Raw genomic sequence first — 25,210 nt, forward strand, 5'->3', positions numbered from 1 at the left:
ACAAATCTTTACTCCTCACACTTCAGATAGAGCCCTAATATCCAGAGTATACAAAGAACTCAAAAAATTAGACAATAAGAGAACAAACAACCCAATCAACAAATGGGCCAAGGACCTGAACAGACACTTCTCAGAGGAGGACATACAATCAATCAACAAGTACATGAAAAAATGCTCACCATCTCGAGCAGTCAGAGAAATGCAAATCAAAACCACCCTAAGATACCATCTCACTCCAGTTAGATTGGCAGCCATTATGAAGTCAAACAACAACAAGTGCTGGCGAGGATGTGGGGAAAAGGGTACACTTGTACATTGCTGGTGGGACTGCAAATTGGTGCAGCCAATTTGGAAAGCAATATGGAGATTTCTTGGAAAGCTGGGAATGGAGCCACCATTTGACCCAGCTATTCCCCTTCTCGGTCTATTCCCTAAAGACCTAAAAAGAGCATGCTACAGGGACACTGCTACATCGATGTTCATAGCAGCACAATTCACAATAGCTAGACTGTGGAACCAACCTAGATGCCCTTCAATGGATGAATGGATAAAAAAAATGTGGCATTTATACACAATGGAGTATTACTCTGCATTAAAAAATGACAAAATCATAGAATTTACAGGGAAATGGATGGCATTAGAGCAGATTATGCTAAGTGAAGCTAGCCAATCCCTAAAAAACAAATGCCAAATGTCTTCTTTGATATAAGGAGAGTAACTAAGAACAGAGTAAGGTCGAAGAGCATGAGAAGAAGATTAACATTAAACAGGGATGAGAGGTGGGAGGGAAAGGGAGAGAGAAGGGAAAATGCATGGAAATGGAAGGAGACCCTCAGAGTTATACAAAAGTACATACAAGAGGAAGTGAGGGGAAGGGGAAAAATAATATAAGGGGGACAAACGAATGTCAGTAGAGGGAGCAGAGAGAGAAGAGGGGAGGGGAGGGGAGGGGAGGGGGGATAGTAGAGGATAGGAAAGGCAGCAGAATACAACAGACACTAGTATGGCAATATGTAAATCAATGGATGTGTAACTGATGTGATTCTGCAATCTGTATATGGGGTAAAAATGGGAGCTCATAACCCACTTGAATCAAATTGTGAAATATGATATATCAAGAACTATGTAATGTTTTGAACAGCCAACAATAAAAAATTAAAAAAAAAAAAAAAAAAATTTCCTCAAAACTAAAAAAAAATAATAATTCTTTGTATTTCTATTGTTAAAAATTCTTTTTTTTTTCTCCACCCTACCACCCCTTCCTGATGGCAAAACATTTCAAACCAGTTAAAGTTTATTTATTTTAAATGCTTGGTAAGCAATTAAAGAAAATTAGCTAATAAATGTGACTAGCAAAGTGCTGGATGTCTTTATATACATTAACATAATTTATTACCCTCCCGTACCACATTAATACTGATAATTACAATTAACATAAATTGGGTTTGATAATGTATATTTCTGAGTGCTTTATATAAATGATCTCATTTACTTCTCATTATCCAATTAATTCTGTGAATTAAACTTCATATGAAGATAAATTTATATAAATTGATTATGATTTGCTTCCTAAGTTTTTCTTTGATAAAGATTTCTTGTACTGGATAAAAATAAATAAATTTTTCCAAAGATTCTTAAAATGAACTTGAAATTTTTGTCATCTTATAATACAGATCTGACAGGTGCTCAAGATGGGAGTGTCAGAATGTTTGAATGGGGCCATTCTCAACAAATAACCTGTTTTCGATCTGGCGGCAATTCAAGAGTTACAAGAATGAGATTTAACTATCAGGGAAATAAGGTAGTGTGTAAAATGGAAATGGTAAAAGAGGCTTGATTGTGTTGGGGGTTTATAAATATCACTAGTTTGAGTTTCTGAAGAGAATAACTTAGTAAATCAATAATAATGCTTTAATCTTATATGAATTCTTTGTTTTTTAAATTCTAGCCAAAAGTACATTTAAATTTATTTGGTTCTTCCTGGATATATGCTGTAAATATGTCGACTAAAATTAAAAGTTGCCTTAGGACCAATGATTATAGGCCTATCGTATATTACACATTTTTTATTTATTAAATGTTGATTTCTTTATCCCTGGTAATCTACTTCAACTATGATCCAGCACCAAACAGCAAGTTGCATTTGGGAACTTGGTAGAAGTACATTTTACAGGCTTCTCTTCAAATTTACTGAATCACCATCTGCATTTTAAATAGATACTTTTGTGATTTGTATACTTATTTAAGTTTTGAAAAACACTGCTCTAGAACCAAGATATTAGCAAACTGTGATCTAGCCATCTATTTAGTAAATAATCTTATCACAGTTAATCCAACTATTGTTTGTTTTCTTTGGCTATTTTCCACTGTAACAGCGGAGTTCAGGAGGACAAAGACCTTATAGTGGGCAAGCTAAAATATTTATTATGTAACCTTTAAAGAAAAAGTTTGCTGAACCTGCCTCCTCTAGAACATCCCTTACCTTCATTTCCCCCTTTCTCTGCTTTCTTCAAATTGCCTCTCTGCTCCTCGTATCTCAGTTGCACTTTAAATAATCATTATAAAGCAAATCAGCCTCTTCTTTGTCTTCAAGTCCGTAATCCACTAAAAATTACTCATGTAGACCCTAGCTGATGGTATATCTACTTTTCTTTCCCCTAAGTCTCTCAGTCTTTAACCTTCTTCACATGTTGCTTGTATAATTATGTGCTACAACCTTTTGTTTACTCTTTGTCACATAGTTTTATTTCCATTTTACAAAAGTCAGTATTGTTTAATTTAGTTGTGAAATCATATTTGGAGAGCTTATTTCTTAATGCCAATTAGCAACATTTTTTGTTCCCTAGTGGGAAATTAAAAATCTATTGTAGAAACCAGTATAATTTGTATCAGTTAAGCATTGCTAATCTGAAATCTGAAATGTTCCTAAATCTCAAACGTAATTAGCAACAAATGAGCATTCCTAATCTGAAAATCTAAAAATGTGAAATGCTCTGAAAGTACTTTTGAGCACTTTAGGTTGCTGGTAAAGTTTTGGACTTAGGAGCATTTTGGATGTCAGATTTTCAGATTAAGGATACTCAACTAGCATAATCTATGCAAATATTCCAAAATCTGAAATACTTCTGGTCCAAAGCATTTTTGATAAGGCATACTCAACCTGTATTCTCGTTTGTGTTCCTTATCATTATCCTTTATATATTCATAATTTTCCAATTTGTTGTCAATACTGCATTATTCCTAATAGTCTCTATAAATAGATCATCTTGTCAACAAAATTGCATAACACGCAGCATAGTTACCTAACTGCAATATAGGTAAGATCATATTATTATTTTTTTAAGAATCCTTCAAGACAACTTCATGTCAAAATTTTTAGCATGATATTTAAGACCTTCTAAAATCTTATTTTTCAGCTTTAATTCTCAGTACAGTCTTCCACATGAGCTATTTTAAGGCTTGACAGGCAGAGAACTTACTGTACATTTACCTCCATCATGAATCCCAAATACCTAAGCATCCTCTCCATTTGATTGTCGTCTACCGATAGAAATAGACAGCAAAACTTCAACAAGGACAGTAGAACAGGGAAGAATTCTTGGAAAATTAAAAACATGATTCCAAAAAATTGTGTTCAGTCATTGAACTGAATCTAAAGTATTATGTGTAAGAATGTTTAAAGCAGCACTTTTTTTCTTTTTTTAAATTTATTCTCTTTAGATACATAACACTAGAGTGTATTTTGATATGTACATACATGGAGTATAACTTCCCAATCTTATGGTTGTACATGATGTTGAGTTACCCTGGTGGTGTGTTCACATATGAACATAGGAAAATTATGTCCAATTCATTCTATTGTCTTTCCTGTTCCCCTCCCCCATACCTTTCCTTCATTCCACTTTGTCTAATCCATTGTACACCGTCCCATTTATTGTGGGGCATCTGCATATCAGAGAAAATAATCGGCCTTTGTTTTGGGGGGATTGGCTTATTTCACCTAGCATGATAGTCTCCAGTTCCATCCATTTACCAGCAAATGCCATAATTTCATTTTTCTTTATGGCTGAGTAATATTCCTCTGTGTGTGTGTGTGGGGGGGGTACCACATTTTCTTTATCCGTTGCATCTTTGAAGGTCATCTAGGTTGGTTTCATAGCGTGGCCATTGTGAACTGAGATGCTATAAAGAGTGATGTGGCTAAAGCACTACTTTTTGTAATGGGATAAATTGAAAACTGTTTATAAGAGAAAAAAGCAACACAGTTCATTGGAAGAACTGAATAGCACAACAGAAATAGTTAAAAATCATGTTTATGGGTCTGGGGTTGTAGCTCAGTAATAGAGCATCTGCCTAGCATGTGTGAGGCACTGAATTCGATCCTCAGCACCACATAAAAATAAATAAATAAAATAAAGGTATTGTGCCAATCTACAATTAAATATATTTTTTTTAAAAAATTATGTTTATGGGGCTGGGGTTGTGGCTCAGCGGTAGAGCACTTGCTTCGCACATGCAAGTCACTGGGTTCGATCCTCGCCACCACATAAAAATAAATAAGTGAAATAAAGGTATTGTGTCCAACTATAACTAAAAAATAAATATTTTTTAAAAATCATGTTTATGATTGGGAAGCACAAATTAATAAATTATCCTATGATAAAAATGTCTCAGGAAATATTCTAGAAGAAGAAGAAAAAAACAAAATAATGAAGGAAAAGCAATATTCAAAGAAATAAAGAATAATTCCCCAAAGCAAAGAACAGAACGCTGTAGGAGAAAGAGCCTGATAAGTACTATGTGGGGGGGAAGTATTGAAAAACAACATATATTCACATACATCTGGTTGTTTTGTTATTGGATTTTTAAATTGAAGGATGAAGAAAAATACTATAAGCTCCTATGACAGAGTAGTGGTATGCATAGTTATTTACAACCTCCACCTTTCAAACTAATGGCATCAATTCACTCAAAGATTAATTTGACCATAGAGCATTATCCACAGAATTCTCTGATAAACAAGAATGGGACCTGAATTGAAGTCCATCCAAATTATCAAAGTTGATGACTAATAATACATGTGTCCTCTCTCTAAAGAACATACTTTATTTATTCAGAAAATAGAAAAAAATAAGAAATATAAATCCTGGAAAAATACTTGTAAAATACCTGTAGAAACTATGGGTTAATATTCCTAATTTTAGCCCTATTAATTTTTTAATGGACCAATAATTTAGTAGAGATATAGACTAACAATAGTAATAATTTATGAAAAGTCTGTGCATAGTCAGTAACCTTCACTAATAATTGAACTCAAAATTAAAGTTTTTTTGTACAAAATTGACAAATATTTCAAATTTTAATACTATTTAGTGTTACCTAAGAAAAAAAATTGGTGTGAATTCATATTTCCACTTAGGATTTAATTTTGCCTTCATCTCTCAATTTTAAATGACAATTTTTGACCAAGCCTTCCCAATTCTGAATATCTATCACATAGTTATGAAAAGGCATATCTGATTGATTGTATATTATCTTCTGAAAAGTGTTCAGTTCCTTGGCCCATTTGTTGATTGGCTTATTTGTTTTTTTGGTGTTAAGTTTTTTGTATTTCCTAGATGATGGGCATGTGGTAAAAATTTGCTCCCCTTCTGTAGGCTCTCTATTCACCTCGCTGATTGGTTGTTTTTCTGAGAAGAAGCTTTTCAGTTTGAATCCATCCCATTTGTTGATTTTTAAATTTATTTCTTGTACTATAGGAGTTTTATTAAGGAAGTTGGGGCCTAATCTGACATGGTAAAGATTTGGGCCTACTTTTTCTTCAGTTAGGTGCAGGGACTCTGGTTCAATTCCTAGGTCCTTGATCACTTTGAGTTGAGTTTGTGCATGGTGAGAGAGAGGGGCTTAGTTCCATTTAGCTGCATATCGATTTCCAGTTTTCTCAGCACCATTTGTTGAAGAGGCTGTCTTTTCTCCAATATATGTTTTATAAACTATAAGGGGAAAACACAGAGCTAGATTTGTTTTGACATAGAAATATAATAAATGAAAATGGAACTGTGGAACTATATATTACAATCCCATTTGTTATTTTAAAATGCTGTGTGTAAATGTTTAAATATTCATAGAAAGAAATCTTAAACAACATCAAATGGTCGTAGTAGGTATTAGATCTGGAAGGAGGAGAGGACAAGTGTCCAAAATAAACATGTGTTTTACTTATATACTTTACATAAGCATACACAATTTTTACAATTTAAATAAAAAATATTTTAGCTGTCTTACTCATCCTGGAAGATCTTTACATACTCCTTTATTGAATTATGTTAATGTCTTCCTAATTATAATTACTCCTAAGCTCCCGTAGTAGAATTCTTTTAATGTGACAATCCTTATTTCACTTTCTACTCTTAACATGTTTTCCTTGTTTTATGTTTCTGAAAGTTCTTATTTTGTCCTTTTCAGAAATGTTTTCTGTCTTACATATGACTTAAAACTTGGTCATATGTAAGTTTAGTAGTAATGTACTTTTTTGGAGTATTTATAGAGAATATATAGGTGATGCTTTAGATTACTATAATTAAAGGGGTATCTGGTGTTTGTTTCCTTTTTGTCTACCCTGGCATATTGTTTAAGCAGAAGCTAAATGTTATTTTTGAGCTAGATTCATGCATAGGTGAAGTAAAATTTTGAACAATATTTCAGTTTAATATTTAAGCAAAAGTATGACTGTCACAGTGAAGATAAGTTTAAATATGTGCTTTTGTATTAAACATTTAAAATTTTTTAAATATTTTTTCTCCAAGTTTGGAATAGTTGATGCTGATGGATATTTAAGTTTGTATCAAACAAACTGGAAATGTTGTCCAGTTACTGGGAGCATGCCTAAGCCATACCTGGTAAGCCAAGATTTCCTACCTATATAATAAATTTGAATTTTTATTTTAAAGAAACCAAGAATGTATTTGAGACAAGATATATTCAAGTAAAATCTGTGCAGTGTTATGTACTCCCAGTCACTTTATATAGGCTCCTGTCCTTGTATTATGTTTAAATTGTTCTGTGAAACATAAAAATCCTTCATCTCTGATAATTTGGAAAGTTAATATGTACAGAACTAACATGGTACCTCCAGAGACCCATGCAATGTATATATTACCTACATGGAATGATTGTCATATCAGTGCATCTGATTTTTCCCTGCAGTCCTGCTTCTCCACAAAGTACAAAGATTATATTGTAACTTGTTTTTCTATCTCCCCTCCTTTTTTTTTTTTTGTGTGTGTGTGTGTGTGTGCACGCGCGCTGCGGAATAAACACAGGCCTCATACATGCTAGACTAGTGCTCTGCCACTGAGCTAAACCCATGGCCCATTTGTCTGTCTCTTTTTAAATGAAATATTGAGGTATCTCTATTCAGTGCTATGTAGACTTAACCTTCTGTGGCTTCAAAGAACACTGTATTAATATTTAATACATTCTTCAGTAAAGCCCTTTACAGAAGTAAACAATACGTATCTGGAAGAAGTTAAGAATATAGCTAGGATTCCAGTAATTCATTCAAGGTTAAGTGCTAGAATACAATATTAAGTGAAAGTATGCAAGTGACAATTGGTTAGGATACATTAAAAGAACTTTAGTTTTGTTTGTTTTTTTTTCTTTATGTTTTTACTAAGCCAACAGATTTAAATTTTGGTCCTCAAAGAGTCTGCCTTTCCTTTTTTAATTGATTAAACTTTTATAATTTATCAAGTTATTAGTTGATGGAATATTGAGAACTACTGTAAATTTTCTAGTTTTGGTGATTTAGTAATTTTTATTCATAGATTTGAACAATTTCTTATAAGTTTAAATGTTTCTGAAAAATATGTGATGTCAGGTTAACAAAGGTTAATTCAAAGCTAATCTAAAATCCTGCTTTCTATCTTTTCCTAAGACAGAAAAATTCACTAAATATACCAGAGGAAATATTTAAAGTTTAACATCCTTATGTTTACCTTTGAAGTTTTGGTCAAACAAAAGTGAAGGGCTTGGGCTTTCAGTGTAGCTCAGTGCTAGAGTGTTTGCCTAACATGCATGATGTACTGGGTTCAATCGTTAGCACCACAGGAAAAGTAAAAAAGTGAAGGGCTTCATAAAGTATCATGACATACAGTCTAGTTAAATGGTGCAGGAAAAGTGTGCATGTGTCTGTGTGTATCTGCATCTGTGAAAGAGTAGAAGGTCTAGAGGGTGTAGCTCAGTAGTGGAACACTTACTTGCCCTGCACAAAACCCTGGGTTTGATCTCCAGCACCAAAAAGAGAGAGAGAGAGATAGATAAGAAACAAATGTGATAAAATGTTTAAAAATGCTGAATCTGAGAGAAGGATATGTGAAAGTTCTCTGGGCTACTTTTACAACTTTTCTTAAGTTCAGAGGATAAAAAGAAAAGGTTTAAGAAAGTCATAAACTGTATGATCACTTTTTGAATAATACATCTACCTGGTTATGAAATTTTTAGTGACAACAGTAACATTTATTGTTTATAACCATTCCAGACTTGGCAGTGTCATAACAAAACAGCCAATGATTTTGTCTTCGTTAGTTCCTCTTCTCTGATAGCCACAGCTGGTCTTTCAACTGATAATCGGTAAGAGATGATAGCTGAAACTGAATCGTATATGTATAGCTGATTTTTTTTATTGCTCTATGTCCTTGTTCCTCAAGAATAATTATGCCTTTAGATATTTTTTTATTAAAAAGACAATTACTTAGAACATTTTTAATGTCCTACTTGTAAAGTTAGGGAGAAAATAATTTGGTTATTAGTAGGATGTACTTTGTATTATTTTCTATGTATTTAAAAAGCTTGAGACAAAAATAGACTCATTATTTATTGGTCATGTCATTTAGTTAACTTAGTTAATCCACCATGGTCCTATTTGGTAGATAGATATGACTTTCACAACAAGAAAATAGGACTCAAAAAGACTCAGTTTTCTAATATCTAATCCATAGCCGCCCACTTCCCTTCACCCCGCCTCTGCAAAAAGCTAAATTCTCTCCTTTTCATCTAGAACAACTGAATTCTGAGGTCAAGGCACACTGAGGTTACTGAGCTTTTTATATTTATCTGAAAGGCCTCAGTTTTCACTAGAAACTAGTTTTTAGGACTGTAGAGTCTTCAGCCTATCTTCCATAGAAATTCCTTACATATATTGATGCCTCTTTATATCAGAAATTTTTCTTTGTGTTCAAGAAAGTTCAGTGTCTTTTTGCCATTTGTTTATGTCATTTCACCTGATAATCAAAGTAGTTTCTATATTCACCCTTTATTTGATATTAATGTAACTACCTGTTAAGCTGAAGTTACGCAGTTTTATAAAATAATAGTTTTTAGTTTTTTTGTAAAACGATTATGTAAGCTTGTTGGTTTGTGTTTGATACTTTTATAAATTTAAGAACATTCTTTGAGAGAGTCATGTTATTTCATTTACATGAGACATACTTATTTTTTATTCTGTTAACTTTCTATGTCACTCAAAAAGTAATCTTTTTTTTCCAGAAACATATGTTTGTGGGATACTCTTGTAGCACCTGCCAATAGTTTAGTCCATGGTAAGTTTTTTAGTTGTGGGGGGTTTTGTTTTGTTTTGTTTTGTTGTTGTTTGTTTGTTTGTTTTGTGATGCTGGGTATTGAACCCAAGGCCTTTTGCATGCAAGGCAAATACTCTACCAACTGAGCTAGATCATGTGTTTTACAACTTTTAAGGTTTATTTTGCTCATGATATCAGGGTTTGAAAACAAAAAGATATACATAATTAACTCTACCTGATACCTTGATGCAGAACAGTAGGATACAGAAAATATAAAAAGCATTTGTCCTTATTTTGAATCTGATAGCCATAGGTCATTATTATGAACATCAATTATACCTAGTATTATGTCCCCTCTCACCACTCCTATTCAGCATTGTACAGGAAGTCTGAACAGTAACACAAGAAAAAAATAAAAGGTATATAGATGTCATGATTCTGTAGAAAATCTCAGTCTGTAAAAGAAACTTCTAGAACTAATGTGGGAATGTAGCAAGAATACAAGGTCAATATACTAAAGTTAGTTGCTGTAAAAATAGTTCCTTAGGGCTGGGGTTGTAGCTTGGTAGCAAAACACTTACCTAGCATGTGTGAGGTCCTGTGTTCAGTTCTCAGCACAGTATATAAAATAAATGTCCATTAACAACTAAAAAAAAAAAAATTTTTTAAATAGTTGCTTAGATCATGGAACAGACATACATACACAGTAGACAGAACTTTGATGAAAGCAGAAAGGCAACTTAATGAAGAAAGAATAATTCTTTCAACGGGTAGTGCTAGAACAATTGAATGTTGAAATGTTTTAAAAAATGAACCTAGAGACCTCACATTTTACAAAATTTAATTCAGAATGGATCATAGGACCTACATGTAAAATGCAAACAATTAAACACGTGCAAAAAAATCTAGGTGTCATGGGTTTGATGATGAGTTTTTAGATACATCACTAAATACACAATCCATGAGAGAAATGCTGAATACAGGACTTTTTAAAATTAACCTCTTCTCAATATCTGAATGGCAAAAAAGTATACAAAAAGGTGATCATCATAAATAATCATCAAGGAAATGCATGCTGAATTTGCTGTAAGGCGCCACTCTATACACAAATGACCAAAATTAACTAACTTGAGAATATTAAGTGTTGACGAGGAGGTAGAGAAACTAGTAACTTTTCTACGAGTATGTTGCTGATAGAAGTATATAATGAAACAACCACTTTGGAAAACTGGCAGTTTATAATAAAGTTAAATACCTAGCATGTCCCAGCTGTGGATACTATTGCATATATACCCAAGAGAAATGACAATGCATATCTATAAAAAGCTTGTACATTAACGTTTTTAGCAGCTTTCCTTATATAATAAGTGAGAATTGGAGACAATTTTTCCAATTGGATGTCCATGAGGAAACTTTATATAATAGAGTACTATTCATCCACTATGACTGGTTAGATCAGATCAACTTAGGTTCCCTCTCATTGTGCCATGGCCAGAAAACTTTCTCTAGGAAATAAGCTGGGGCAGTTGTATGGCTTGTTTCCCATCTTTCAGAGATGGGAATGCCCAATGATGTCCAATCTCTCAAGTCATTTCTTTTCCTTATATTTCATTTGGCTTTTAAATTGTTTCAGGCAAGAAAGCAAATCTGGTCTTATGCCATCTTAGCCATATTATTAAGTGGTTTTAACATTTTTCTTTTAACTTTCAGCTTTTACCTGCCATGATAGTGGAGCCACAGTTTTAGCATATGCTCCTAAACATCAACTACTAATATCAGGTGGCAGAAAAGGTTTCACATGTGTATTTGACCTTCTCCAACGACAACAAAGGCAACTTTTTCAGAGCCATGATTCCCCTGTTAAAGCCATTGCTATTGATCCAACTGAAGAGTACTTCGTTACAGGATCTGCAGAAGGCAATATAAAGGTAAACATGAAAAAAATAAAAATTAAAAAAATAAAGGTAAACATGATTGATACCACAATATCTACAAAATGAAAAAAAAAATTTAAGAAATCTTGTCTTTAATCACTTTGACAATACCAGTCTTAAGTAATAGTAGTATTATTTCAACAGTGCTAATTACTTTTTAAGAAATCCTTTGATAAATTACATTTGAAATTTTTTTATTGCCTTAAAATATGCTTAACTCATGCTTAAGAAGTAACTTTTCTACAAGTATAAACATATCTCAGACATTAGAACTAGTCTTGCCTCTATATTCTTGAGTTGTTTAATTTACTGGATTCAATTTTCAGGTACTGAGTAATATACTGACATTTTCTTTTATCCCACATTTGTCCCATTTTTTTAATATAATAAAAGTATCCAACCACTCAGTGCCTGAGTGAAGAATTCTGAATGTACCTGGATAAGCCCTGTGCCTAGTTGTCCTTTCAAACTTAGGTTGTTTAAAATGTTAAGCAGCCTTGTTAAAAATGTTAAGGAGATTTATTAAAGGTACAAATTGCAGAAATACTCAGTTGTGAAGTCCAAGGTTCAGGAAAGTGCATACTTACTGGGTTTTTTTTGAGGGTCCTGTGGCCCCATTTGGAAATGGATAAATCAGTTTAGACTAGTCTCCATGTAAAATAAGTGGTCAGCAACCCTACACCAGGGATCTGGTGTTTTAGAATTCATTAAGCAATTAGCATATTTAGTGCAATAAGATGGACTTCTAATGCACTAAAAAATGACAAAATCATGGAATTTGCAGGGAAATGGATGGCATTAGAGCAGATTATGCTAAGTGAAGATAGCCAATCCCTAAAAAACAAATGCCAAATGTCTTCTTTGATATAATGAAAGCAACTAAGAACGGAGCAGGGAGGAAGAGCAGGAGGAAAAGATTAACATTAAACAGAGACATGAGGTGGGAGGGAAAGGGAGAGAAAAGGGAAATTGCATGGAAATGGAAGGAGACCCTCTTTGTTATACAAAATTACATATAAGAGGTTGTGAGGGGAATGGGAAAAAAAAAAAACAAGGAGAGAAGTGAATTACAGTAGATGGGGTAGAGAGAGAAGATGGGAGGGGAGGGGGGATAGTAGAGGATAGGAAAGGTAGCAGAATACAACAGTTACTAATATGGCATTATGTAAAAATGTGGATGTGTAACCGATGTGATTCTGCAATCTGTATTTGGGGTAAAAATGGGAGTTCATAACCCACTTGAATCTAATGTATGAAATATGATATGTCAAGAGCTTTGTAATGTTTTGAACAACCAATAAAAAAAAGAATCTTAAAAAAAAGACTTCTAATTATTAAAACTGGTAATTTTCATAACTCTCAGCTAGAAAAAAAACAGAACTATAGAAATTTGAAAAGGTTTTTCTTAGAATCAAAGTAAAAAATTAAAAATATAAATTGCATTCAGAAACCATAATTTAATAAATTCATGTACAGAGTAGTAAGTTTTTTTTTCTAATGATGACAATAAAATCAGGAAATAAATTAGTTTTCTAAATCTAAAATTGATGTTCTATAGCTTGGGAGGCTAAAGCAGGGGGATCACGAATTCAAAGCCAGCCTCTGCAAAAGCGAGGCACTAAGCAACTCAGGGAGACCCTGTCTCTAATAAAATACAAAATAGGGCTGGGGATGTGGCTTAGTGGTTGAGTACCCCTGAGTTCAATCTCCAGTACCAAAAAAAAAAGTAAAAATAATAAATAACATAGATGATAGATGTTCTAAAACTATATAAGTAATTCACATAAATAAAGATACTTATAATTTTTAAAAAAAAATTTTAGTTGCACATGGACACAATATCTTTATTTTGTTTATTTATTTTTACATGTACTGAGGATTGAAACCAGTGCTTTATATGTGCGAGGCAAGCGCTCTGCCACTGAGCCACAACTCCAGCCCTGATACTTATAATTTGCTTTAGAAATAAACACATTTATTTTGATATGGGCTGAAAATAGAAAATCTAAGTAAGTATTCTGAAGTTTTAAGAGCTGATGTTTGTCTTGTAGTTAAAGCATAGCTTTACCAGGATGGAGAGCCTCTAGGTGTTTTCCTCTTTTCAGCATTCTGATAGCTAGGTACTCAGTAGTACAAAAACAGGAGTAGAGTATTCCACTATACATCTAGAGAGCAAAAGCTCAGCTAAGAAATAGAAAATTTTTATATTTTAGTCTCTGTAATACTAAAAGTTTCTGTGGCATTGTACACTTAACCTTCATATAATTAGGTTTTCTCATCTCCTATGCAGGGTTAATACTACCTTATTAAAAGATACTATCAACCCAGTTTTCATTTTGTTCATAATGTTTTTCAGATTTGGAGTCTTTCTACTTTCAGTCTTCTCCACACTTTTATCAATGAACATGCTCGGCAGTCCATTTTTAGAAATATTGGAACCGGAGTGATGCAAATTGAGACAGGACCAGCAAATCACATTTTCTCTTGTGGAGCTGATGGAACAATGAAAATGAGGATATTGCCAGATCAATTTAGCCCTTTAAATGAAGTGTTAAAAAATGATGTGAAATTTATGCTGTAATATTTTTACAAAAAAGATGTATAATTTATTACCTGTTTGGTGGAAGTTACCAATAGATGTCATGTACAGTAATCATTCTCTATACCACAAATAAGCTCTTGCTTTATTATTTTAATGTTTATTTTATGGAGCTTTGCCCTTGATGCACTGATGCCTTAAAAATTAACAGAATCATTCAGAATTAGATTATATTGCCTAAAGTAGAATGTGTAAGTAATGCTATAATAATACATATTTATAGTATGGTGTAGTGAGTATGTCATACAGTTAAAGGAGTTTTGTTTTCTTATTGTTGATAAACTCTTCTGCAGATCTCTCTGCATGAATTTGAGAGTAAAAATACCCTTTAAGTAATGGCAGTTGCACATAATAACTCATCACTTAATCCACTCTTACTTCCTCTATCAGGCATATGCATCTCGGACTCTTTTCCTCTTAATGATAGATTGATATTTGAGTAAGAACTCAATAACATCTCTTTTAAAACTGTCATTGGAACATAAATGATAAATAAGCCAAATGGCTCATATGTTAAGTTTTCATCAATTTCCCCTCTAAAGCCCAAATTGTGTGTATGTAGATGTATTTGTGTGTATGTATATGTGTATATATGTGTATATATATATCTTACGCATCTTAGTTGAACTTCATTTGTATGTATATAAGAAAAAACTACATATCTTTTCTTGTGTTTTGTGCCATAACAACTACTGCCACCAGAATAATAACTTTTTTTGCAACTGTTTTCTTCATTTAAGAAAATTTTTTTGAATTCCATTCTAATTTTCAGATAAATTTCCAGATGATGTCTAAGATTATTTTAAAGATTACATAGAGTCAAGTAAGTCTTAGCAGGCAATAAAGATTCTGTGTTGGCACATGTAAAACACTTAAAAGTTTATCATTTTGTCAGAAGATATTTGAGTATCTACAGAAATTTTACTTAAATTTTATCTTTATTTCTTATTTTTTAGGTGCTTTTTAATCTTAATATTCTGAAACCTTATAGCAGTGTTTTTAGAAATAAATGTGAAAAGAGTCAAATTAGTATTTACAAATGTAAAATACCCTCCAGACCTACCATTAATAGAAAATAAACTAAACCTTATTATTTTATTATTTTTGCCAAAATACATTATTTTATTATAAGATATGACCAAAATATTTAAAATGCACTATACTTATGTATGCTAATCCTATTTGTTTCATGCTATACCTTTTCTGACTCAGAATTATAGAAAACTTGATAAATACTTGATTTTAACCAATGAGACAGGAGGCAAAGGGGACTAAGTGTTTAAGGGACAACTGTATAATATTTAGCTTAAATTTATTTTGTTCATTAGGAACTATAAATTAAGAGCATTTTTATGTAATGAGATATGGACAACTATTATCTTGGAAATTAAACAGTCAAAGCAAAGAAATGAAGGGCTGGTAAAATGAATTTTGTAATATCCTCAGGATACTTTTATCATAAAAGTATATTGTTAAAGATTTTGTAAATTGTATTTCATAATTTTAAATGTATTAAGCAAGTTGCAGTGAAACACTGTTATTATGTAGCGAGAGATTATAAACCTGTTCCTATAAATTGTGCAATAACAATATATTACTATTTTGCCATGGAGAAATCTGTGACAACCATTGCAAATAATATTATTGTTTGGTGTAGTTAAGCATAAGTTATTTTTCAGTCATTTCTTCACAAATCAAGATTCAAAAGGCTATAAACACTTTCAGTGAGATAGAAAATTTACTGTTGTGCTTATTAGAACAAAAGGCATTGGGGATGAACTATTAATAGTATTTTAATTGAGGGTTTATATGAATAACCATAAATTATGTAAGCCCATATGTATTTACAACCAGAGTCATAATATTTTAAATAAACAATCATGCAGTGACTTTTTTGGCATGCTATTGTTTTAAGTAATATTTGTGCCAATTTAGTTGACTTTAAATATGTGACATTTTAAAATGGAGGATTTATATATTTACATGTGATTAATGTAGGGAGGATTGAATAACCTTCTCAAATACCCTGTTCTTCCTTTTCTACAACGTTTTCATCTAATAGGAAAGCATTTATCAAGAAAGATGGGAGGGCTGGGGATGTAGCTCAGTGGTAGAACAGTTACCTTGAATGTGTAAGGCCCTGTGTTCAAACTGCAGTATGAAAAAGAAAAGAAGAAGAAGAAGAAGGAAAGAATATGGGAATAAAAATAGTTAAAAGGGACATATGTATATGTAAAATTTTATTATCCGTATATGTGAAATGAGAACCCCAAATACATTGTTTAATTCTGTTTTATGAGAATTTGGTTCTAACATTTCACAATACTGCAAGTCTCATTTTCTGGAAGGTAGGACTTTTCTTATCTAGCACCATGAGATAGTCACCTTCATCCTCCATTTTGGCCACCCACTTTTTTAAAATATTTTTTTCTTAATAAAAGAAAGTTTGCAGAAATTTCTCAAATTGGTCTCAGCGATTGAAATGATACAAAGATACACATTAAAAGAAAAGCCTTATACAAACTTAGGGCAGGAATGATGTTTTAACAGGATTACAAACCCAGGCAGACATGTTTTACTAAACAAAAAAATGTCATAGGACAGGAGATCATAGTCCAACTTAAAAGAAAAGTGGACCAGAAGAAATATTTTAGAGTGATAGGAAATGTCAGTGGTCCTGTATACAAAGTAACTCGAATTTTTTGGAGAAGGGTCAAACTGTGAATAAGTATTCCCCAAAACAGGACATTGAAAACAATTAACAGTCATAAAGTATGTTCATTCTCATTAGTGGTTAATAGGATGTTAGGGGGGGAAAGCAACAATGAAAAGGCGTATATTACTTTATTGTACTTTGCAAATAGTGTGCAAAAATTTTTACAAACTAAAGTTTTGTGGTAAGCGTGCATTGAGCAAAACTATTGAGGTAATTTTTCTAATAATTTGTGTTCAATTCATCTCTCACATTTTAGTAATTTTGTAATATTTCATACTTTTTTATTATATCATGGTTATTAGTAATCTTTGATGTTAATATTATAATTGTTTTGGTACACTACAAACTACACGCATATAAGACTGCAAACTTAGTCAACAAATGCATTTCTTCTGATGTTCTACCAACTCTATTCCGTTGTCTCTCTCCTTGTCTTCAGGCGTCTCTGTTCACTGAGCCACAAGAGTATTAGGTCAGTAAGTAAACATGCAGTAGCCTTTTTAGTGTTAAAGGAACAGTCATTCACCTTTTCCTTTAAGTCAAAAGCTAAAAGTTATTAAACTTATTGAAGAAAGCATAAAAAAAAAAGTGGAGCTAACCCAACAGCTAGGCTACTTGTGCCAAACATCCAACTTGTGAATGCAGAAGAAAACCTCGTGAAGGAAATAAAAAATGCTACTCCAGTGAACGCATGAATTTTAAGAAAGTAAAACAGCCTTATTACTGATACAGAAAAAGTTGTTTTTCTGAATAGAAGATCAAACCAGCCACAGCATTCCTCTAAACCAAAATCTAATCTAGAACAAGGCCCAGACTTCAATTTTATGAAGGCTCAGATAGTTGAGAAAGCTGCAAAAGAAAAGTTTGAAACCAGCAAGGGTTGCTCTGTGAACTTTAAGGAAGCCATCTCTAGCAAAGTGCAAAGCAAAGCAACAAATGCTGATAATAGAAACCGCAGCAAGTTATCCAAAACATTTTGCCAAGATTGATGAAGGTGGCTTCACTAAACAGATTTGCACTGTTGATAAAACAGCCTTATATTGGAAAAAAAGATTTCATCTAGAACTTTGAAAGCAAGAGAGAAGAAATCAAATGCTTGTCTTCAAAGCCCATCCTGATTTTCCTGTTAAAGAATAATGCATCTGGTGGCTTTAAATTTAAGCCAGCGCTCATTTACTATTCTGAAAATCCTAGATGGAACCCTTAAAAATTATACCAAATCTACTCTGCCTATGCTCTATAAATAGTACAAGGAAGCTTGGCTACAGCTCATCTGCTTACAATATGATTTACTGAATATATTAATCCCATTGTTGAGATTTACTGGTCTGAAAAAAAAATAGTCTTTTCAAAATGTTGCTACTATGCACCTAATCACCTAGGAGCTCTGACAGAGTTGTATAATGCTTTAATGTTGTTTTCATGCCTGCTAACATTATATTAATTCTGTGGCCATGGATCAAGGAGTAGTTTTGACTTTCAAGGCTTATTATTTTATAAAACACATTTGTAAGACTATAGCCTCCATAGGTAGTGATTCCTCTGATGGATTTGGACTGGGCAAAGTAAATTGGGAATCTTCTAGAAAGTCTTCACCATTTTAGATGTCATTAAGAATATTTGTGATAAGAGGTCAAATGTCAACATCAATAGGAGTTTAGAAGTGGATTCCAACCCTCATGAATGACAGTGGTTCAAGACTTCAGTGGAGAAAGTAACTAGGTATAGTAAAAATAGCAAGAGAATTAGAAGTGAAGCCTAAAAAAAAAAAAAGTGGGTGAATTGCTGCAGTCTCATAGTAAAATTTAACAGAGGAAAAGTTGCTGCTTATAGAAGAGGAAAGTGGTTTCCTGAGGTGGAATCCAGTTCTGGTGAAAATGCTATGAATGTTGTTGAAATAAAAATGGATTTGAATATTACACAAATTGAGTTAATGGAGCCAGTGGCAGGGTCTGAGAGGATTGACTCTGATTTTGACCCCCAGGTTCTAGTGTGGATAAAATACTATCAAACAGCATCACATGTAACAGAAATCATTCATGAAAGAAAGAGTTAATTGACACAGAAAACTTTATTTTTGTCTTAAGAAATTCCTGTCAGATATGGTAGTTCTTGCCTTTAATCCCAATATCTCAGGAGGCTGAGGCAATAGTGTTGCAAGTTCAAAGCCAGCTTCAGCAACTTAGCAAGGCCTTAAGCAACTTAGCCAGTCCAAAATTCCTACAGCTACCTTAGCCTTCAGTAGCTGCTACTGTGATCAGTCAGTAGCCACTGACTTCACGGCAAGACTCTATCAGTGAAAAAATTACAACTCACTGAAGAAGCAGGTAATTATTAACACTTTGAAATTTTGGAAATGTTTTAAGATTCATGCATTTTTATACATTGCTACTACACAATGAATAGACCCCGTTATAGTATAAACATAACTTACAGGCATTGGGAAACCAAAACATTCATGTGACTGGCTCTTTTGTGGTCTGGAGCCAAACCTGCAGTTTATCTTAAGTATGCCTGTAATACCGTTTTTCATTACACTGGTATATGGTCCTAACAATGACAGCATTCATTTTGGTGAAGATGCAGGGAAATGGGCACACTCAATACTGCTGGCAGAACTACAAAGTGGTACAAAATTACATGGATGTGTATTAAAATTGAATACACATCTGTCAGTGGACAGCCTTCTTTTGAGAAATTATACTATAAAAAAGCACTCATTCACAAAATTATATACACAGATATTTATTGAAACATCTGAGGGAAAACTAGATATAAACTAAATGATTACCAGTAGGTAAATGATTGAATAAATTGTGGTACATCCATATAATGGAATATTGTCTCAACACTAAATGACCTGAGAAAAGTTTGGTAAGAAAAATAGATTACAGCACAAAGTAAAAGCTGTAATATCCCATAATTTTAGAGGATTTTTGGTGTATATTTATGCTGGGAGCCATTAGCCAAGTAAGTATGACAATTTCCTTGCCAGCGTACCCCATGTTGCAGTGACATTGAATGTACTTAACCTTGCTCAAGGACCAAGGCAGATTAGGGTGTTCCCGGTTTTAAGATAATCTTGTTTAGGGCGTTCCCAGTTTAGGTTCCAGGTTTAAGGTTTAAGATTATTCCTGCTGGGAATAGGGCGTATCCTGCTGCCTGAGTTCCCCTTGAGTTCTCACGGGATTCAGACAGTATATTTTGGAGATAGAAGCCCAGTGGAGGTGGATTTGGGCAGAGAACGTGGATTTGGGCAGAGAACGTGGATTTCCCCAGAACGTGATTGTAGACGGCTGGTGTGAGTTCGGGAATAAAGAGTTGCTGTTTGAATCTACAAGCTGTGTGGTGGCTCGTGATTGTGTGCCCAGCCAGACTGCGGCATTTGTGCCCAGCCAGACTGTGGCATTTGGCGGCTCGTACGGGGAACTTCTGAAGCTTAGAGGTAAGTGAAATTGCTCGCCCCTGAGGAAGAGCGAAAGAATGGGTGACCAACTCAAAAAACAATGTGTTATTGTTTTGATTTATCTTGTTTTTGTTTCAAGCTGCCTATCCCTAGAAATTTCTCAGGCAAACTGGAAAAAATGGTTGACTAAAGGTTTGAAGTTTGTCGGCCCTGAGGAAGAGAAAATTGATACAACGATTTTTTATTCCGTTTTTGTTTCATTCAGTTTCGGCTTTGTTTTGTGCTATCTTATTGGGTTGCGTTATCTTTATAGTAGATTAGAAATTAGTAAAAAACAAACCGAAAAGATGTTAAGTAAATTGTTAGAGGTTCAGACCATGGAGAAAGACATTTTAGATCAAGCAAAAGAGAAGGTCTCTCGAGCTAGTCAGACAGAGGAAGAAAATTTAAAGGAAAAGGGGTTGTTAGGAAAAAGGCCACAACAGGAGGCTTTTAGTAACTCCGTTTTATCACAAGAGGGCGTAATTCAACCAACAGCCCCACCGATGGAGACAGCTGAGTGGCCCTCAAACCCCGTAGTTGATAAATGGGATCCTGAGACAGGACCTCAAAGATTAGCATGCCCTGTACTTGAACAGGCAGGAGGGCAGCGAATTCACCGTGCTTTAGGTTTTAAAACAGTGAAGCAGTTAAAGGAGGCTGTAACAACCTATGGTCCCCAAGCTCCCTTCACGGTAAGCATGGTTGAGTCCATTACTAACTTGGACATGACGCCAGCAGATTGGGCTAGCATGTGTAAATCTGTACTAAATGGAGGACAATATTTGTTATGGAAGGTTGCCAATGAGGAATTTTGCGCGGAGACAGCTAGGCGAAATGCAGCAGCCGGTTACCCTCAAAGAAATCTAGATATGTTGTTAGGAAAAGGACCTTATGAGGGTCAACGGCAACAAATTGAATATGATCCTGCTATATATGCACAAATTGCTGCAGACGCAGTTAGGGCATGGAAGACTTTACAAGGACATGGAGATTTACAAGGTCAGCTATCTAAGGTAATACAGAGAGCTAATGAACCTTACGCTGACTTTGTAGATAGGCTAATTCAAACGGCTGCCAAAATTTTTGGGGATACAGAACAAGCAATGCCATTAATAAAACAACTGGCTTATGACCAAGCAAATCGTTGCTGCAGAGAGGTTATTAGACCATGGAGACATGAAGATTTAAACACATATATTAAATTATGTAGAGATATTAATGAACAAGGGCAAGTCTTGGCAGCTGCAGTACAACAGGCTTTAGATGCCAGGCCAAAAACATGCTATGATTGTGAACAAACAGGACATTTTAAAAGGAATTGCCCCATAGGAGGAGGGTTTAACAAAAGTAGGTATCAAAGGAATAGAATACCAGGTATTTGCCCACGATGCCGTAGAGGGAGACATTGGGCTAATGAATGCCGTTCTCAAACCACCATAGAAGGTACTCCCTTATCAAAAAACGGACAAAGACCAGGTATTTATCCAAGATATCGTGGAGAAAGGCATCAGGCTCCATTGCCAAAAAACGGACAGGGGGGCCCAATGCTCCGGGGCCCACAACCACAAATATACGGGGCAGTGGAGGATCCCAGCAACACCATCAGGGTAGTGCCCAGGACACATTGTCCATTAAATCCCTCATCAGACAAACCCGAGGGAGCGCAGGGTTGGACATCTGTGCCTCTGCCAGAGCAGTATTAACTCCAGAGATGGGAGTTCAAATCATTCCCACAGGAGTAAAAGGACCTCTTCCCCAAGGAACAGTAGGCTTATTACTGGGACGTAGTTCATCTACATTAAAAGGACTTATGATAAGTCCTGGGGTAATTGATCCCGATTATGTAGGTGAAATAAAAATTATAGCTAGTTCTCCAAGAGGTATATCAGTAATTTCACCTGGAGATAGAATAGCACAGTTGTTAATAATACCCAGCCTACATAATAAATTTCCTAGTCATAGTGTAGAAAGAGGTTCCAGGGGATTAGGCTCCACAGGTGTAGATTGGGCTATGTTGTCTTTAAATTTAGATTCTCGCCCAATGCTAAAACTAAATATTCAAGGTCATGAGTTTAATGGGCTACTGGACACAGGAGCTGACCTTAGCATCATATCTCGTCAAGAATGGCCAAAACATTGGCCATTACAACAAGCCACTCAAACGCTTCGAGGCCTGGATTTCCCCTTCTTCTACTGTTTTCTCTTTGTTTTCCACTATACAAAGTCTAATCTGGGACAGAAAAGATCCATTCTTTATAGGACATATTAGGGCACATACAGGATTGCCTGGAGCCCTTAGTTTAGGCAATGATTTAGCAGATAAAACTACACATGACATATATATTTTCTCTACATTTGAAGAAGCTACAAATTTTCATAAAAGGTTTCATGTTAATGCTAATACTTTACAAAAGCGTTTTAAAATAACTAAGGAACAAGCCAGACATATAATAAAACAATGTCAAAATTGTGTGACATTTTTACCACAAGTTAATCTTGGAGTCAATCCTAGAGGACTGATACCTAACCATATTTGGCAGATGGACGTCACACACTTGCCAGAATTTGGAAAATTAAAATATTTACATGTTACAGTCGATACTTCTTCTGGATTTTTGATGGGCTCCCTTCATGCCGGAGAAAAAACTAAAGATGTTATAGCTCATTGCTTACAAAATTTTGCCACTGTGGGCGTTCCTAAACAGTTAAAAACCGATAATGGTCCTGGCTATACCTCTACCTCTTTTAAACAATTTTGCTCATCATTTGGTATTACTCATGTAACAGGAATCCCATACAATCCACAGGGACAAGGCATAGTTGAAAGAGCTCATCAAACTATTAAAACATACTTATTAAAGCAAAAAGAGGGAATTGGAAGGGGGTATATATCCCCCAAAGATAAACTTAAAATAACGCTTTTTACTCTAAACTTTTTAAATTTGGATTCTTCAGGACTTAGTGCTGCGGAAAGGCATATGTATCCAAAAAATGTACATAAGCCTAAAGTACTTTGGAAAGATATTCTAACAGGACAATGGAAAGGTCCTGACCCAGTGATTGTCTGGAGTCGGGGGTCTGTTTGTGTTTTTCCACAGGGAGAACAGCAGCCCATTTGGATTCCAGAGAGATTAACTAAAACAGTTTCTACAGATCGAAAAGAAGATGATTTGACTCAAATCCATAACAGCTGATATCCAGAACTCCAGCTTGGCCATTCTTACATCTGCGACAGTGATTAACTAGTGATGCAATTTTTATTTCCTTGCCAGCGCACCCCATGTTAATTGTGGTAGTGCTGACATATCTTTGCTGATGGTGTCACCAGTGATGCAATTTTTCCCAAGGAGCCGTCAATTGGCTTGGTGTCATGGCATTTCTGTATCCTCCTCCCTTCTGCTAGTGATGGTCTAAAATTTGGGGGCCAATGGCTTATGCTGGACCGGTAGTCAGTGACGGGTATGATTCAATTGCAGTGGTATCAACCTAAGACAGGAGGCTGACGCCTAAAGGTCAGTTTTCCGATGACGGGTAAGAACCATATGTTGAATTGGACAACCTACCAGGCACGGTCCATAAGCCACATTAACCTCACTCCCCCACTGGCACCAAGGCCAAATTTGGGGGCCAACAGAGGTGAGGCAAAGAACCTCACCCCCCCACTGGTGCATAGACCTATCCACAAGTATGGCTGTATGCTGGACCGGTAGTCAGTGACGGGTATGATTCAATTGCAGTGGTATCAACCTAAGACAGGAGGCTGACGCCTAAAGGTCAGTTTTCCGATGACGGGTAAGAACCATATGTTGAATTGGACAACCTACCAGGCACGGTCCTTAAGCCACATTGCTTGTTGTTTAATTAATCAGAAGGGGGGAGATGCTGGGAGCCATTAGCCAAGTAAGTATGACAATTTCCTTGCCAGCGTACCCCATGTTGCAGTGACATTGAATGTACTTAACCTTGCTCAAGGACCAAGGCAGATTAGGGTGTTCCCGGTTTTAAGATAATCTTGTTTAGGGCGTTCCCAGTTTAGGTTCCAGGTTTAAGGTTTAAGATTATTCCTGCTGGGAATAGGGCGTATCCTGCTGCCTGAGTTCCCCTTGAGTTCTCACGGGATTCAGACAGTATATTTTGGAGATAGAAGCCCAGTGGAGGTGGATTTGGGCAGAGAACGTGGATTTGGGCAGAGAACGTGGATTTCCCCAGAACGTGATTGTAGACGGCTGGTGTGAGTTCGGGAATAAAGAGTTGCTGTTTGAATCTACAAGCTGTGTGGTGGCTCGTGATTGTGTGCCCAGCCAGACTGCGGCATTTGTGCCCAGCCAGACTGTGGCATATTTATGTTGAACAGAGAAATGTGTCTGGAAAAATACAACACTTATTTTTGTGTTGTTTTGTGTTTTTTCTAGTACTGGGGATTGAACCCAGGGATGCTTAACCACTAAACAACATCCTCAGTCCTATTTTGTATTTTATTTAGGAAAGGGTCTCACTGAGTTGCTGAGTGTCTCACCATTGGTGAGGCCAGCTTTTAATTCCTAATCCTCCTGCCTCAGCCTCCAGAGCCGCTGGGATTACAGGTGTTTCCCACCATCCCAGGCCAAAATACAATTTTTTTTTAAGAGAGAGAGAATTTTTAATATTTTTTTTTTGGTTTTCGGCGGACACAACATCTTTGTTTGTATGTGGTGCTGAGGACCGAACCCGGGCCGCACGCATGCCAGGTGAGCGCACTACCACTTGATCCACATCCCCAGCCCCCAAAATACAATATTTTTAACAAGTGATGGAGGGAACATATTTCTAAATTCCTTTTAGCCTGTCTCAGTAAAGCAACACCAAAGACAGTTTGTGAGTATATGATAGGGGGAAAAACTTATTTTTTATATCAAATAGAATTGAATGACTTTGGAAACTGTTCAGTTGACTAAA

At 34.9% G+C, this 25,210-nt stretch overlaps 1 protein-coding gene across 1 annotated transcript; it reads left to right on the forward strand.

The window, feature by feature from the left end:
* Window positions 1-1,673: 1,673 nt before the first annotated feature.
* On the forward strand, window positions 1,674-16,000 carry LOC124089719 (dmX-like protein 1; the record flags this gene model as incomplete). Its single annotated transcript, XM_046439954.1, is given in 6 exon segments — window positions 1,674-1,801; window positions 6,807-6,899; window positions 8,540-8,631; window positions 9,547-9,599; window positions 11,289-11,506; window positions 13,869-16,000. Coding segments are annotated over 6 exon segments (809 nt in total), but the record flags the coding sequence as incomplete, so codon positions are not given.
* Between the last annotated feature and the right edge of the window lie 9,210 nt (window positions 16,001-25,210).

This window comes from Marmota monax, unplaced genomic scaffold (assembly GCF_021218885.2).
Source record: "Marmota monax isolate L192 unplaced genomic scaffold, Marmota_monax_Labrador192_F-V1.1 WCK01_AAM20220418_F8-fsc01715, whole genome shotgun sequence".
Classification (NCBI taxonomy): Eukaryota; Metazoa; Chordata; class Mammalia; order Rodentia; family Sciuridae; genus Marmota; species Marmota monax.